Genomic DNA, 13,580 nt, shown 5'->3' on the forward strand with positions numbered 1-13,580 from the left:
ACCTCATATATGATGCATAAATGTATAAATCTAGTAAAGACGTTTCTGCTGACGAAACATAAATCAGTAACAACAAGAACAGGTAGACAAATTATATAATGTGTATCTTAAGTTAAAACAACAACGAAACAAAACTAGTAACTGAAGTTCTTAGCTCAAAAGCAAAATGTATGAACATTGCGAAAGCTTCCTAAACCTGCTCATTTCTAGTTAAAATTCAATTTAGCATTGGATGATCATAGTAATTTCTAATGATATAACCCTCTTAAGCAATGATAAATTAGGGACAAAATGATAAAGTGCTATTCCTTTTCAGTGCATGAGTAGCAACACTTTCTCTGCAATGTGCGTAGTTTTGACTAAATAATAACATCATCTACGATCACTGTATTTTTCAGGTATATGCGAAAAGTTCAGTGAAAGATTTGGAAAAGAGACAGAGAACAGTAAGTTATTTTCTTCATGCATTAATTCATTGAAACAGTGAAAATGCATTAACAGATAAAAAAAAAACAGAAATAAGACATCTACTTGCTTATTCTTTTCCTTTCGACAGTTTCATTGATGTGCAAGCTACATAACCGCGGTTGCCCTCATAATGTTTCGTTTGTTTAATGCTGTCCATTGTGTACTAGATAAGGGCTGCCCCATTTTCTAAACTGGTAAACTTGGACCATATGTCACTTTATATGGAATAACTTTCTGGATTGTTCAGTTCCCATGTACACTGCTATATGAACTCATCTGCGAATGTCTCTAAATTGAAAATGTTGCTTTCTGCAGTTTCTGGGGGGTACACGATAGCAAACATCTTCTACTTATGTCGATGAATAGGCTCCATTAGAACGAGTCTTCAACATTTCTATTTTCACTTTTTATATTTTGTTGCTTGTCGAAAATTTTTATTGTTTCTACTATATTGCTGCTAAATGCAAATAATATGCAATTATTAAATTCTCATTTATTATCCTGCAAAGTTTCAGGTGCCATGATTTACCCTCTGTCAGAAAACTTATACATCTCTTAAACTGTCAAAACCGGTGATGTAAATGAAAAATATGAAAGTAAAAAGAAACAAAATGTTGCAGACTCCGGTATAATTGAGCCTGTTTATAAATGGTAGTGGAAATGCTCGCTACCGACAATGCGATTTGGCCATAGGATGAGCAGAACGTAACAGTTACACGTGGTACACAAAAGGGCCTCCGTGGCGGAAGGGTTAAGGTTTCTCATTTCAAATCACTTGTCCCTCACCTATGTGGGTTCTCGAGCCTCCCTCGAGGCGTTGAATTATTCATGTGATCTTACGGCAAGTCGGTGGTTCTAGCCAGGTACTCGCCTGTGATGCAATAATGCACGGAGGGGCACCTGGGACTTCCTCCACGATCAAAGCTTGAATGTCGCCATATGACCTATAATTGTGTCGGTACGACGTCAGGCCAAACAAAAAGAAGACAAACACGTGGTACAAGTACCAAAATGCAATTGAGAGACAACAACAGATGTGTTCATATGGATGTGTACAATGAACCTTCAATGATACACTTGAGTGCATTTCCAACATATTGCACGCAATGAAAATAATTTTGTAGCTGAAAACCTTAAGTACCACTAACAGGACAGGAATGGAATGCTGAACAATATTAAAAGATCGAAATGAAACAGTTCTGACTATTAAAACTAGAAATATGATTATGAACGTTAACAATTAATATTAACATTTTCGCCTTATATTAGCAATTTAAAGGACATATTTATGCCTATTTGTTGATAGAATTATTTTAAATGTATTATGAATGTTATATTATAACTGTTCATCCTCCATCATCAAACATTACTATTTATTGAATAATCATCATTGTTTGTTTAAAAGATCATGATAACGTGACAATGTATTATAATATTGTGTTGTTTATTATGAATGACGATGTACTATGTACAAGTCTTTAATAAAATTCTGTTTTCTGTTCTGTTCTGACTGAAACAAAAAAAAAAAAAAAAAGACAAAACCGTGACAGTCGTGGAAATATTCAGCAAAAGGTTGCTTCAAAAGTCCGATTACAATTTAATAAGCAAAATAAAGAATTGGGTAAGGGGTAGGAAAGAGAAAGGGGTATTTGTGGAAGTGGGAGAAAAGAAAGGATAAAGAGAGAGAATGCAAAGTGGAGCAAAAACAAAGTACCAAACAGTCAAGGTCTGTGAGCCAATTGAAAGTGGTAACCCAGAAATAAGGCAAAGGTTGAGCTACATCATGATGCTTTACTATTTTTAAGAAAACTTTTGAGGGTGGAACACGTCAGTAAAAGTTAATGACGAGTTTAAAAACGTTGGTGTCTAATGTTGATTTGGACGAAATGTATGTGAATTTTCTTAACACACGTCTTATTTTTATTGCCTGAAATAACTGATAATATACCTTTGTTGTCACAAAATGTTGCTTTATCTATTATATACCGAATGAAATGTTAAACGGTGGGGTTGATGTATCCCACCCATCACATAAGTAAATATTCTTGTGCGGAAAATTTTAAGAACGTCTAGTCTTTAATAGAGAAACATTACTCTCATGTATGTTTGCAATAAAGATCACAAAATAAACGAATAATAAACTTAAAGAATCAGATGCATTTGCAGCTTAATGTCAGTCGGCAAAATATATGGTTCGTGTTTCATTTTTGCCGATTTGCATACTGACAGACCTATTCTTTGCTAGTGGGATAGAAATTATGAAAGTATTGCAAAAGCTAATATAAGCGCAAAACTTTCAAGAAGTTCCCTATGGGGAATATCAAAAGGAAAACAAACCCATTTCAAATTGGCAAGTTGAAATTATTTCGATATCATTTTACAAATGAGTTTTCTTTTTTTTTTTTTGATGGATTTAATTAACTTCTATGCTAGCTTTGGTCTATTTCCAGTTAGCCATTACTGTACGTCGTCATTAAATCATCCAAATTAAGTTACGTTTACTTTAGACAAAATACGTTCTTTGGTTACGCAGACTATTCAAATTAAAACGGCTACCATTTTCCAAATAACTGTGTTAAATTCCATTAAACATGTACATATGGTCAAAGCTATACAGAAATCACCTGGTATTGATTTGAATATGTTGCAGGCGATTTTAACGCTCACAAAATGACCACCTGATATAGGTTATATGTACAAATATTGATGAGTTACAATATGTAATGTTACTCCGTATGTAGTTCCGTAACCGCTTATTATTTTTAGATGCGTGTTTCGGCACATTATAGAGCACTTTATTGGCCACACAATGCTATATACATTATAAAAATCGGTAGATTCAAAGTAAAAATATAATCATTTGAGTGAGGTGTACTCGGGTATACTGGACAATTTTATGTCCAAATTATTGAGATTGTAATATGCAATTCCTTGATTCTACTATTCAACAACTAGAACTATAGTTCAGTTCTCAGTTTAAACAGATAAAGCAAATCATGATCTTCACAAAAACATATAATAACTAAAATAAAAAAGTTTATAACAGTTTTAAATTGTGTGTGTATATTTGTACTCGAAAAATGATAATGTGAGTACAATAAGCTTCTGCAATTTTGTCAGGCGCGATAATCATCGTTTAAAAAATTCTTGTATTTTAAGTTGATACTAATATCTTAATTCTCGATTGCGAAACTAGTTCTTACAACTTTGATTCATCGCCCCTAACACCCATTCCAGATGGAATCAACCTCGAGTTTAGATTTTTTAGTTGTGTTGTAAAATTAAAAATGCAATAAATAGTTTAAAACAAATGCAAACTCATCACAAATTGCTGTACCTCGTAGAAAATGATAGAAGTTTGTGATTTTACAAGTTAATCTTTTTTCTGAGACTCTGAATGCCAAGGACAAACCTAAATTATAGTTATGGTCCAGTGTACCTGAGTACAACTCACTAAAATAATTATATTTTTACTTTAAACATGCCGATTTTTTTATAATTTATACAGCCTTGTGTTCCCAATAAATAGCTCTATAATGTGCCGAAAACCGCATCGAAAAATAACCAGCGGTTACGGAACTATATACGGAGTAACATTACATATTGAACGCCCCTCGTAAGTAACATTTCAAGGGAATGAAGAATTCGGTTATTCAATGAAATCTAATAAAGATACCGTCTTTTCAAAAGGTCACCAGAAATTAAAAAAAAATCACAGACATGCAAATGGATAAGATGTAGCTGTCTTAATATTCATCGCTGTAATAGAAGTAATCTGATTTTGTTAAAATAATTTCTATTGAAAACTACATAAACAGTATAACCTATTTCTTTTGTTTAAATCAGGATGACACCATTTTCAAAATGCATTGCTGAAAAGACATTAAATGATATAATTTTAATGCTGCTTTTATTTGTTTTAAAACATAATATTCCCCATTTTCATTTAAAGAGTTTTGAATGTAACGAATATTTATTTGGATCAGGATGTTACATGTACAGTACATCAGAGTAAACTAACGAGCGATGGAGAATCTAAGCTAAAATAAAACAGGTCACTTGCATTTTATAGTCAACTAAGAAAAAGTCATTTTACAGACAGCTAGGTTGTTGTTTTTTTCTTTCTTTTTTTAAAGGATTAATAAAGTTTATGTTTAAATGAAAAATTATTTGTCCGAGTGGCACAATTCAGTTAAACTTTACCAACCATTTTTTTGAAAGATAAAGCCCTATTTGATTATACATGCACAGTTCCAAACCACTCAAAGCAGTTTGTGCTACAGGTAATTTATTGTTTTAGCTGTTTTGTTTGAAATATAAATTTTCAGATATATCACAATGCCGATTCTCTTCACTTCAATATTCTTTAACGAAAACCTTTCAATGTGTTGGCCTCAGAAAAAGTAACAACCTATCATAAATATATCTATAAACAATGCATCTGCTTGACATTATGAACAGGTAATAGGGAGTTTCACAGCTATAAACTGAACATGTCCTGAAATCAAGAAAAATGTTGCATGTCAAGTCTGTATGATGTTTGCTTTTTTTGTTTTGGGTTTAACGCCGTTTTTCAACAGTATTTCAGTCATGTAACGGCGGGGTATGATGTTTGCATGTATGAGTAATACTATTGGTACTGTTTTTATTTATATCAATTGTTATTAATATTTTAAGTAACGTATGTTTCAATACATTTTATGATGTACATGTAATATAAAAAAATGAGCTTTGATATTACTACAGAATATATCATACAACAAAAGATATTTTTTTACAAATATATCATAAAATCATCCATGTACCACTGCAGTGTTCAAAACAAAGGGAGCAGTTTTTGTACGTATGTACATATGCATGTATAATGAACTTATCCTGTTCCCAAAAGATTGATGTTAGAGTATTATTTCTATAATCTGTTGTTCATTGATGTTAAAATGTGCCTGCTTGTGTAGTTCTGAAACTTACGTTACCGAAATTAGATAGAGGTAGTTACTAGACTTACCTTGATGACTATGTTTCATTTCTACATGCTGTATTAAATGACTGAGTAGGTGTTTTGCAATGCCATGATTTATGCATAAGGGACCTTTAAAAAAATAGGTAACGTATGTCTGATTCTTAGATTTCCACATGTTCTGTCTATTTTGGATAAAAATATTCAGGCATTCGCACGTAGTGTACCACATCTGTAGTTAATTATCAATACGTTACATTTATCTGAAGTAGACGCCAAGAACAAATTGTAATCTATGATATTAACAGTGATTCTGAAAGATTGTTTTACTGTACTTTGTCTACTTCCGGTTATTCAATATAGTAGCATGGTTAAGCACATCAAACATTATAACGGTCATACCTGCATGTCCAATAAGTTAACATGACTTATTCAAATAAAAAACATATAAATACAACCGTTGGTGTGTTTTCAATTTTGCTAGTTCTCCAAGGTAGAAGATTTGAGTGGCGACAGTTACGGCTGTTACATTTGAAAGTATCTTCATGCACTTAAAGTCAAAGTTATACACGTTAGATTACATTGACATCTGCAATAAAAGCAAACTAATGGTACCCCACAACTTTCTAAATGGAACATTTCTTCGCTCGATGTATTAAAAACAACTTGTGAATTACTCTAAAGTCAGAACAGCAAACGCCGTACTTTTAAGGGGACGACTAAGCAAGTTGCAGTTCTACTCCGTCCCTCCTTTTTTCTAATTTAGTTGTGAGAGGATTTAACAAATTGATCAGAAACAAACGCTAGCAAGTCAAATAATAACAGACAAAATATAACCTTTTCGATGAGATACAACATATCTCGAATTGCCAAAAAGAATAAATATGTGCTTACTATTCAAGACATGTTTTCCTTACATTTAGGAATTAAAAAGTGCTGGCGACTCGGAAGACGAAGATGGCTCGATTAGGAAGTCCAAAAGTCCGAAATATGGTAATATTATATACATCTAAAGACCAGAAATGTCAAAGTAACCTTCTGATATGCTCGTCAACCCTTTAAAGACAATAATACAAACATATTCGAATATTAGAAAGAGTAGTTGAAGCTAGGCAAGTATGTTATTAATCATTTAGTGATGTTGGGGTCAGACTAAGCTCATGGTCAGCATCAATTCATTGTAAAATCTAATTATTGGTGAGAGAGGTAGGAGGTTCTTTCTTTAAATAGTTAGAATTTCCATCTTAAATTTTGTACCTTTCAAGTAAATCGTGTGTAATTTTCTTTGCTAAAGACAGCACATATATTGTACAATATTAACAGATACATGTTGAATACGCCTCAGTATATATTCGCTATGATTCAACATTAAAACGTATACTGTTTTACAAAAGGAAATTAATTTTGTGCATTATTATATACATAAGTTACAATCAGCGTGTGAATTTACTAGAATGTGTCAAATGACTGACCTGACCGATATGCTTTCTATTGGTTTACTGTATAATCTGAGAAAGTTGTCACATTTAACCAGCTTCCACCACACTGCATGATCTGAGGCAATTCTCATTGTACACATAACGTCCCTTAGTACTCTTTCTAGAATTCTGCGATTCAGGAGAATCAATGACGAAAGTCTTTATCAAGGATGAAAGTCTCTAATCGAGGTGCTGTCTGAGAAATCCAGCATAACTGTCAGCTTATGCAATCGCACAAGGCTATTGCGATGTAGTAAACCTTTTAATAGATTAATTCCACCGTAGACATTATATTATGCAATATCCAATTGTTGATCGGCTTGCTACCTTAAATGCCATCTAGACTGGTTTCAATTTGATGACACAGTGTTTTCCATAATGTCCGCTCACAATTTTGCTTTAAATTAGAAAAAAGGTCTAGTTGATATTTTGGTATAAATTGTCAAAAATATGTTTAGTAAATATGGTTACTTCATGGGTTTTCATCCTAAACAATAGTATATTTAGCTTGGTTTTCAATGATATCCTTACGCAAAAAATTACCTCCAAATTGTCAGGCAAAACTGCTAGTCCCAGAAACAGTAGAAGAGGAACGCTATTTACGTATACACTACACAGCACTTTGAAAATTGTATGACTTAAGTCGTAAAAGATCTTGTTCATCTTATTTTGTTTTAACTTTCCACACCTATTACAACAATTTTTCCAGCGTCTTCAGCAAACGATACAGAATTGATTTTGTACACAAAACAGATCCATAGATATGAGATAGGGAATCAGGTACATATTCTAATTACTTGTTCTTTTTTGGAAATTTTAGCAAAACTATATCATAAATCATGAATAAATATCAGTACATTTCCAGGTACAGTATTTGTAACACATCTAAGGCCTCGTTTATTGATAACGTTCATTTAAAACACGCTCTGTTAAAGAGTAGTACTGATAAATATGTATTACATAAGATGTTGCCTGGAGAACAACCACATCCAAACTTACAACACTAAAATCAAAAATCACCAATATTGTCATGAATTTCTGTATGCATAATATTGTCATAAATATATAAACCTGAAACGAAGCAACAGTACCCCATCATATCTCCTCCCTATGATGAAAATATCCAACAATATAGCATAAAGGGAATATCCATAATTACATGTAGAATTTTAGCCAGATAGTGTGATGTATTGTGTTAAATGCGGTAATGATGTCTGCCAGCTGCTCAATATAAGTCTCATTCATTGCAATGTTAACAAATCTGCAATCAGGGGTGCATAATATGTTCCCATGGTAATGCCAGTTACTTGTCTGGAAGTTGTTTTCCCAAACCTAGCAGAAATATTGTTAAATAAGAAGGACGTGGCTTTATAATTTCATCACAGCTCAATACAGTATATTATCTAACAGTGTAACTTATAAGCATTTTATAATAAAAGTCTATACGAGAATAGTAGCATTCTTCCTGGCAGAAGACGTTTCATCAAGGGCAGTTAGTTTGGCATGAACTAGATTACGCTAAAAGTGAAAGCAATGTATATATAATATGTACTGACCGAAGACTTGTAACTTTTGACTTAACTCTGTAACTCATGAAATTACTGTTAAGAAGCGGAATCAGTTTACTGATGTCATGTTCATAATATTATTACGAATACAATTTTTCCACTGGGTGTAAAATTAGCACCGGTCCCGCCAAATTCATTTGGAATGAACTAGACTAGCCACTAGACTGATAATAAATAAAGAATTTGTTACAAAATTTCAAATTTTGTATTTTTTCTTTTATTTTATGTCAAAGTGATAAATGTCAGTCAATCTTAGAGATTATTGCAGAAAACTGATTGCAGTATTACATGATATTAAACATAGGATATAGACTGGCCATATTTTACAAATAAAAAATAAAATAATATGACACAGTTTAAAATCTAGTCTAGGAAAGAACAAACCAATTTTTATTTTCATTAATTAGCAACTGTGATATTGATTCAAATGCAAGCATAATGTTTCTTATATTTAAAGCTTCAATCCAATTAAATTTCTAATAAATAACGCGTTATATTAAAATAGCGTCAAACTATGTTAATAAGTTGCGTTGCTAAATTTATAAAAAGTACGAAATGTTTGATTTGTCTAAAATATGCCTTACGATAACATACAACTTTTTTGCTTTTTATCCAAATATATTGATGCCTGTCCGATATTCTAACGATAAACCATCTATATCATTAAAGGGCAAGGGATTATTCAACTCGGGCGGATCTGATGGCAAAGACGGTACAGGTAACATTTTGATATTTTCCTCAGAAGAGCAATATCAGAAAATTAAACTTACCTGAATGTATCTTACTGTTTGACTGCTTTTTTGTTATCAAGTCATTCTGTAAAGGATTAGACATAGATGCCGAAGTTTATGGTTAGCATGAATTCAGTCTTTAGATCCTGGTGCCAATAAACTGCTGATAGGGATGACTTTGAAATCAAGTTATCTGAGGGGGAGGATTTACATAAACCCCTTCGAACTGCAATTTGCTACTGTTTTATCTTCCACTTATCGCCTGATAGGTTCACAAAGACATTTCAGATTTTTGTTTTAAACCAAATTGTAAATGATCATATAGAAGTTATTAACTCACAATACACGCACGTGCCAAGTATGTCTCAAAAGACTCGGATAATAACGTTTTTATAATACAATGTACTTTTAGGCAAAATATGTTTATTTACTTATGCTAAAATAACGCTTGGTTGGGCAACCAGGTTAAAAGAATCAAATTTTAAAAATAGTTCTATTAAAAATCTTACGTATATCACTCAGTGAACACATTTACGTGTAAATGATCTGTTGAACAAGTTTTGAACAAATCCATTGGTAGACCAAACTCTGATTAACTACCTTCATAAACGCTCTTAATTATTATATTGTTCTAAATTATTGATATACAAAATAAATGCTTGCATTAAACAGAGATTTGTGAAAGAAAAATACAAGTAGCGGTAGTCACATTTATTCGCGATAACTAAAATTAAATTCAAAATGTTAAATATAATTAAATACGTTTAAAGAGCTTATTTTGAACTGTACTTCTTTTTGCCGTTGTATGATCAACGTATGTGCGGTGTCCAGCAGTCCGAGAATAACTTCAGCAAAGTGTCAAAACAATTTAACATGATTTGTTATTTAAGTTTTGTCAGTGTATCTATATGAAATCCTTGAAGTCCTTGGCGAAAATATAAGGTTTGGATTCAGCGTTGTTATATTTTCTGGTCCTTAGGGATCATGGATTCTACTTAATGGATATGTAATAGAGTGCCGCTAAAGCCGGTGCTAGGGGGCGTGAGAGGTGTTGCACATTTCATTACCTCTCATGAACAGACTCAAGCAAACCGAATCTGCTATTATTATTATCATTCTTGGTTGCATTCTATGCTTCCAAAGGGATCTTTTCACATATTTCTTTCTTCTTCACATATTTAAGTATATGAATAAAAATATTGCTGATCGCCATTCAGTTTAGTCAATTTTGGTTTCAAATTATTACTTTTTACAACTGTGTATCAACATGAAAATCAATCTCAACAAACACGTAAAGGAACATAATAGGACACCGCTTTGAAACGGTCAGGAGCGAAAATACAACTAGAGAGCTGAAACCGCGTAACGGTGCAACAAACGTCAGTCCCCTCCATGTTTCAAAGTAACTAGACACTGAAAATAAGAGTAATTCTGCGTCTCTAAATGAAGTAATAATATCAAAAGGCACGACTCGTTAACCACAAAAATGCCTGTGGAAATATATATACAAGAGCTCCGTCAAGCAAGGCAATATACGCCCGAAGGGATATATCAGAGGAGGAATGGAGTACTTGACTGTTGAAGCTCAAAGAGCAGGAAAAACAAACAGAAGAAATTCAAAAAAAGAGAAATTTTCTAAGTCCACAGAAGGAAAATCCTTACCAGGTACAGATATGTCAAAATAAACCTAAAACTTGGAGGTACCATCCATGTTTTACTACCGAAAAGTGGTCTCGGTTTTTCCCTAAGGCCAATAAAAATGTTACAAAATAAGCCATTTATAGTAAAAGTAAAGGGAAGTAATTCAATAAAAATACTTTAAGCGAGCAACAAAGGGATCTGCCAAATAAAAACAATAGCACCGCAAAGCAGAGCAATATATAAATAAAACAAAGTCATAAGACATTTGATTCCTAAGTGTGACCTTGACTTTGAAGAGAGCCATCCAAAACATGCGCTCTGCAGGTTATCTTGATGTGGTGAACATTTGTGCCAAGTTTCTTTAAAATCCTTCAAGCAGTTCAAGAGTTACAGAGCGGACACGAAACAAACTCATTTTGACCCCTAAGTATGACCTTGACCTTGAAGCGAGCCATCCATAACATGTGCTCTACACGTCGTCTCGATGTGGTGAACATTTGTGTCAAGTTTCATTGAAATCTTTCAAGGGTTTCAAGAGTTACAGAGTGGACACGTGATTGCTAACAGATAGATAGACGAACGGACGGACACGTGGGGTATAACATAATACGTCCCTTCGGGTGTATAAAAATAAAACCTAACCTATCGTATCCGTAAGTACTCAGTTGCTTTGCAGAAGGTAAAGCAAAAAGAAAAGAAAAACATTAAGGGACCGACGAAATAGGAAATAAGACAAATGTTACAGCAGCACAATCCCAATGGGCTTTTAAAAATGACATTGTGGCTATCGCTCAGATATATAATCAAACAAGAAATTATATCAGGCCAGGATTATATAGTGTTCTTTTCCCTATGAACATGTTTAAAGGCGCTTTACAAATATAAAGCGTATGATTCAACTGAAAATGTTTAACTATCAAACATTCGGTGAGACTTAACATGTTTGTATGTATGTCGTTTTATGTACCCTCGCGGCCAGGTAGACTCATGTGGATGAGCATTTTCTATGTTTTCTTCTTCTAAGTTCTTGTAGTACTAAAGCTGAGTTGTCTAAGTTGTTCTTGAAGTCTCAAGATGAGTCGCCTAAGTTGCTTGTTCGTCTAAAGTTGAATCGTCCCTCACATGTTGTTTTCTAAATTTGTTATAGTCATCTCGTTTCATCTCACGGTACTAATTACTGTTGACCGACTTTTGATGAATATTCCGTTTCATCTCACGGTACTAATTACTGATGACCGACTTTTGATGAATATTCCGTCATGCCTAGCTTAGGTTGTGCCCTCCGCTGTTCTTGAATGCTAAAACGTTTGAACTCTATGCCGTCGTAGATGTGCCGTTGCCAAACCACCTCGCTCACCGTCGATGGTCCGAGGTGCGCACGCCGCCTTGTAACACCAAGGCCCAATATGCTGAAAAGCCAGTGTGTGGACTCCCACATGTCTGGACGTTTTGACAATACACTATCAACGTCGAACCAAAGAATACGAATCTTGGTGCCCCGGTATTGGGATGCGGAGTAAACAGCAGTTACTAAGCGAAATGAACCTCCTCTGGTTGCTGGTTCCCTTTTTACGGCCATTGCCGCCGATGTTCGTTACGCCTGGCCTAGTTAGTTTATACATAATTTATTTAAGATCGATTGTGAAGCAATTTCTACAACTTATATCTTTCACTCTCGACACCTCATTCCTGATGAAATCCATCGCCACGAGGGTATGAGGAAAGAGAAGCCAGTTTCCCTTTTAATACTGAGCGTCAAGCAAGGGAGCTAGTGGTGCCATTTTTCACGTCTTTGGTATAACGCGGCCTCGGATCGAACCCACTGCCATCGGCACTCGAAACGGACGCTTTACATCTAGGCTATCGAGGCTATCTGACCTAGTTAACGATATATGTTCCCTCTCCACGACGTTAAAGTTTCCGGAGAAGCTGTGACTTAACATCGTCGGGTCATAACCTTTTATGATTTTACTTAATACCGTTGGAAAATTATCACGCCCCAATATCTTACAACGTTTACATATTACATATACATGAATCAGGTTTTATATGTTGGTCGAAGAAGTGTGTTAAATTTTACATATGAAATATTAAGGTTTATGATAGTGGTAGACCTGATGAAGGAGTTATTGGCATTATATCGTTAATGTTAATCTTCAACATGACCACATTCTCTAGCGTATCAAATTAATGAATATTATAGAATCTCATGAGATACTGCATGGAGCACGAAATAAAAAAAATGTAGCAAAGTGAGACTTCACATGTTTGTATATTGTCGTTTTATTTACCCTCGGCGCCGGAAAGATTCAATTTAAAAAAATAAAAAAAGCATTTCTTAGGTTTGTTTCATGACTGAACAATCAGAACTTACACGCATCACCTACATTCCCAGGTATACACTTACCTTATTCCATGTACTTATTTGAATTGGTGATGTCTGACCTTCAAATGGTCACAGACAGCACAACCACAGTTCAAATGGTAGGACCCGACACGACCCAGTCAAAACGGTCAAATGTCACAAAGATACGAACCCAGTTCAAATCGTCAAACACCACAGACGGAAAGATCAAGAGCATACGAAGTGGTCAAGTGGTAACACTGTTTGACTGTGAAACAGGGGTTGTTAGCATAAGCTTCTCCAACTAAAATTACCACCATTTTGTAGGGGTGCTTTACACGTCAATACAGGCAATGGAAAGACCACGGTTCAAACGGCCAAACGCCACACACT

At 34.1% G+C, this 13,580-nt stretch overlaps 1 protein-coding gene across 2 annotated transcripts in view; it reads left to right on the forward strand.

Moving 5' to 3' along the window:
* Positions 1-13,580, forward strand: part of LOC128546626 (uncharacterized) — a 41,904-nt gene that overhangs the window by 10,063 nt on the left and 18,261 nt on the right. For both annotated transcript variants that reach the window (XM_053517625.1, XM_053517626.1), the window contains exons 3-6: positions 399-446; positions 6,349-6,418; positions 7,613-7,683; positions 9,141-9,189. In XM_053517625.1, coding sequence (XP_053373600.1) covers positions 399-446; positions 6,349-6,418; positions 7,613-7,683; positions 9,141-9,189 — 238 coding nt within the window. The remainder of the gene's footprint in view (positions 1-398; positions 447-6,348; positions 6,419-7,612; positions 7,684-9,140; positions 9,190-13,580) is intronic.

The sequence above is a fragment of the Mercenaria mercenaria genome, chromosome 11 (genome assembly GCF_021730395.1).
Source record: "Mercenaria mercenaria strain notata chromosome 11, MADL_Memer_1, whole genome shotgun sequence".
In the NCBI taxonomy this organism is placed as follows: domain Eukaryota; kingdom Metazoa; phylum Mollusca; class Bivalvia; order Venerida; family Veneridae; genus Mercenaria; species Mercenaria mercenaria.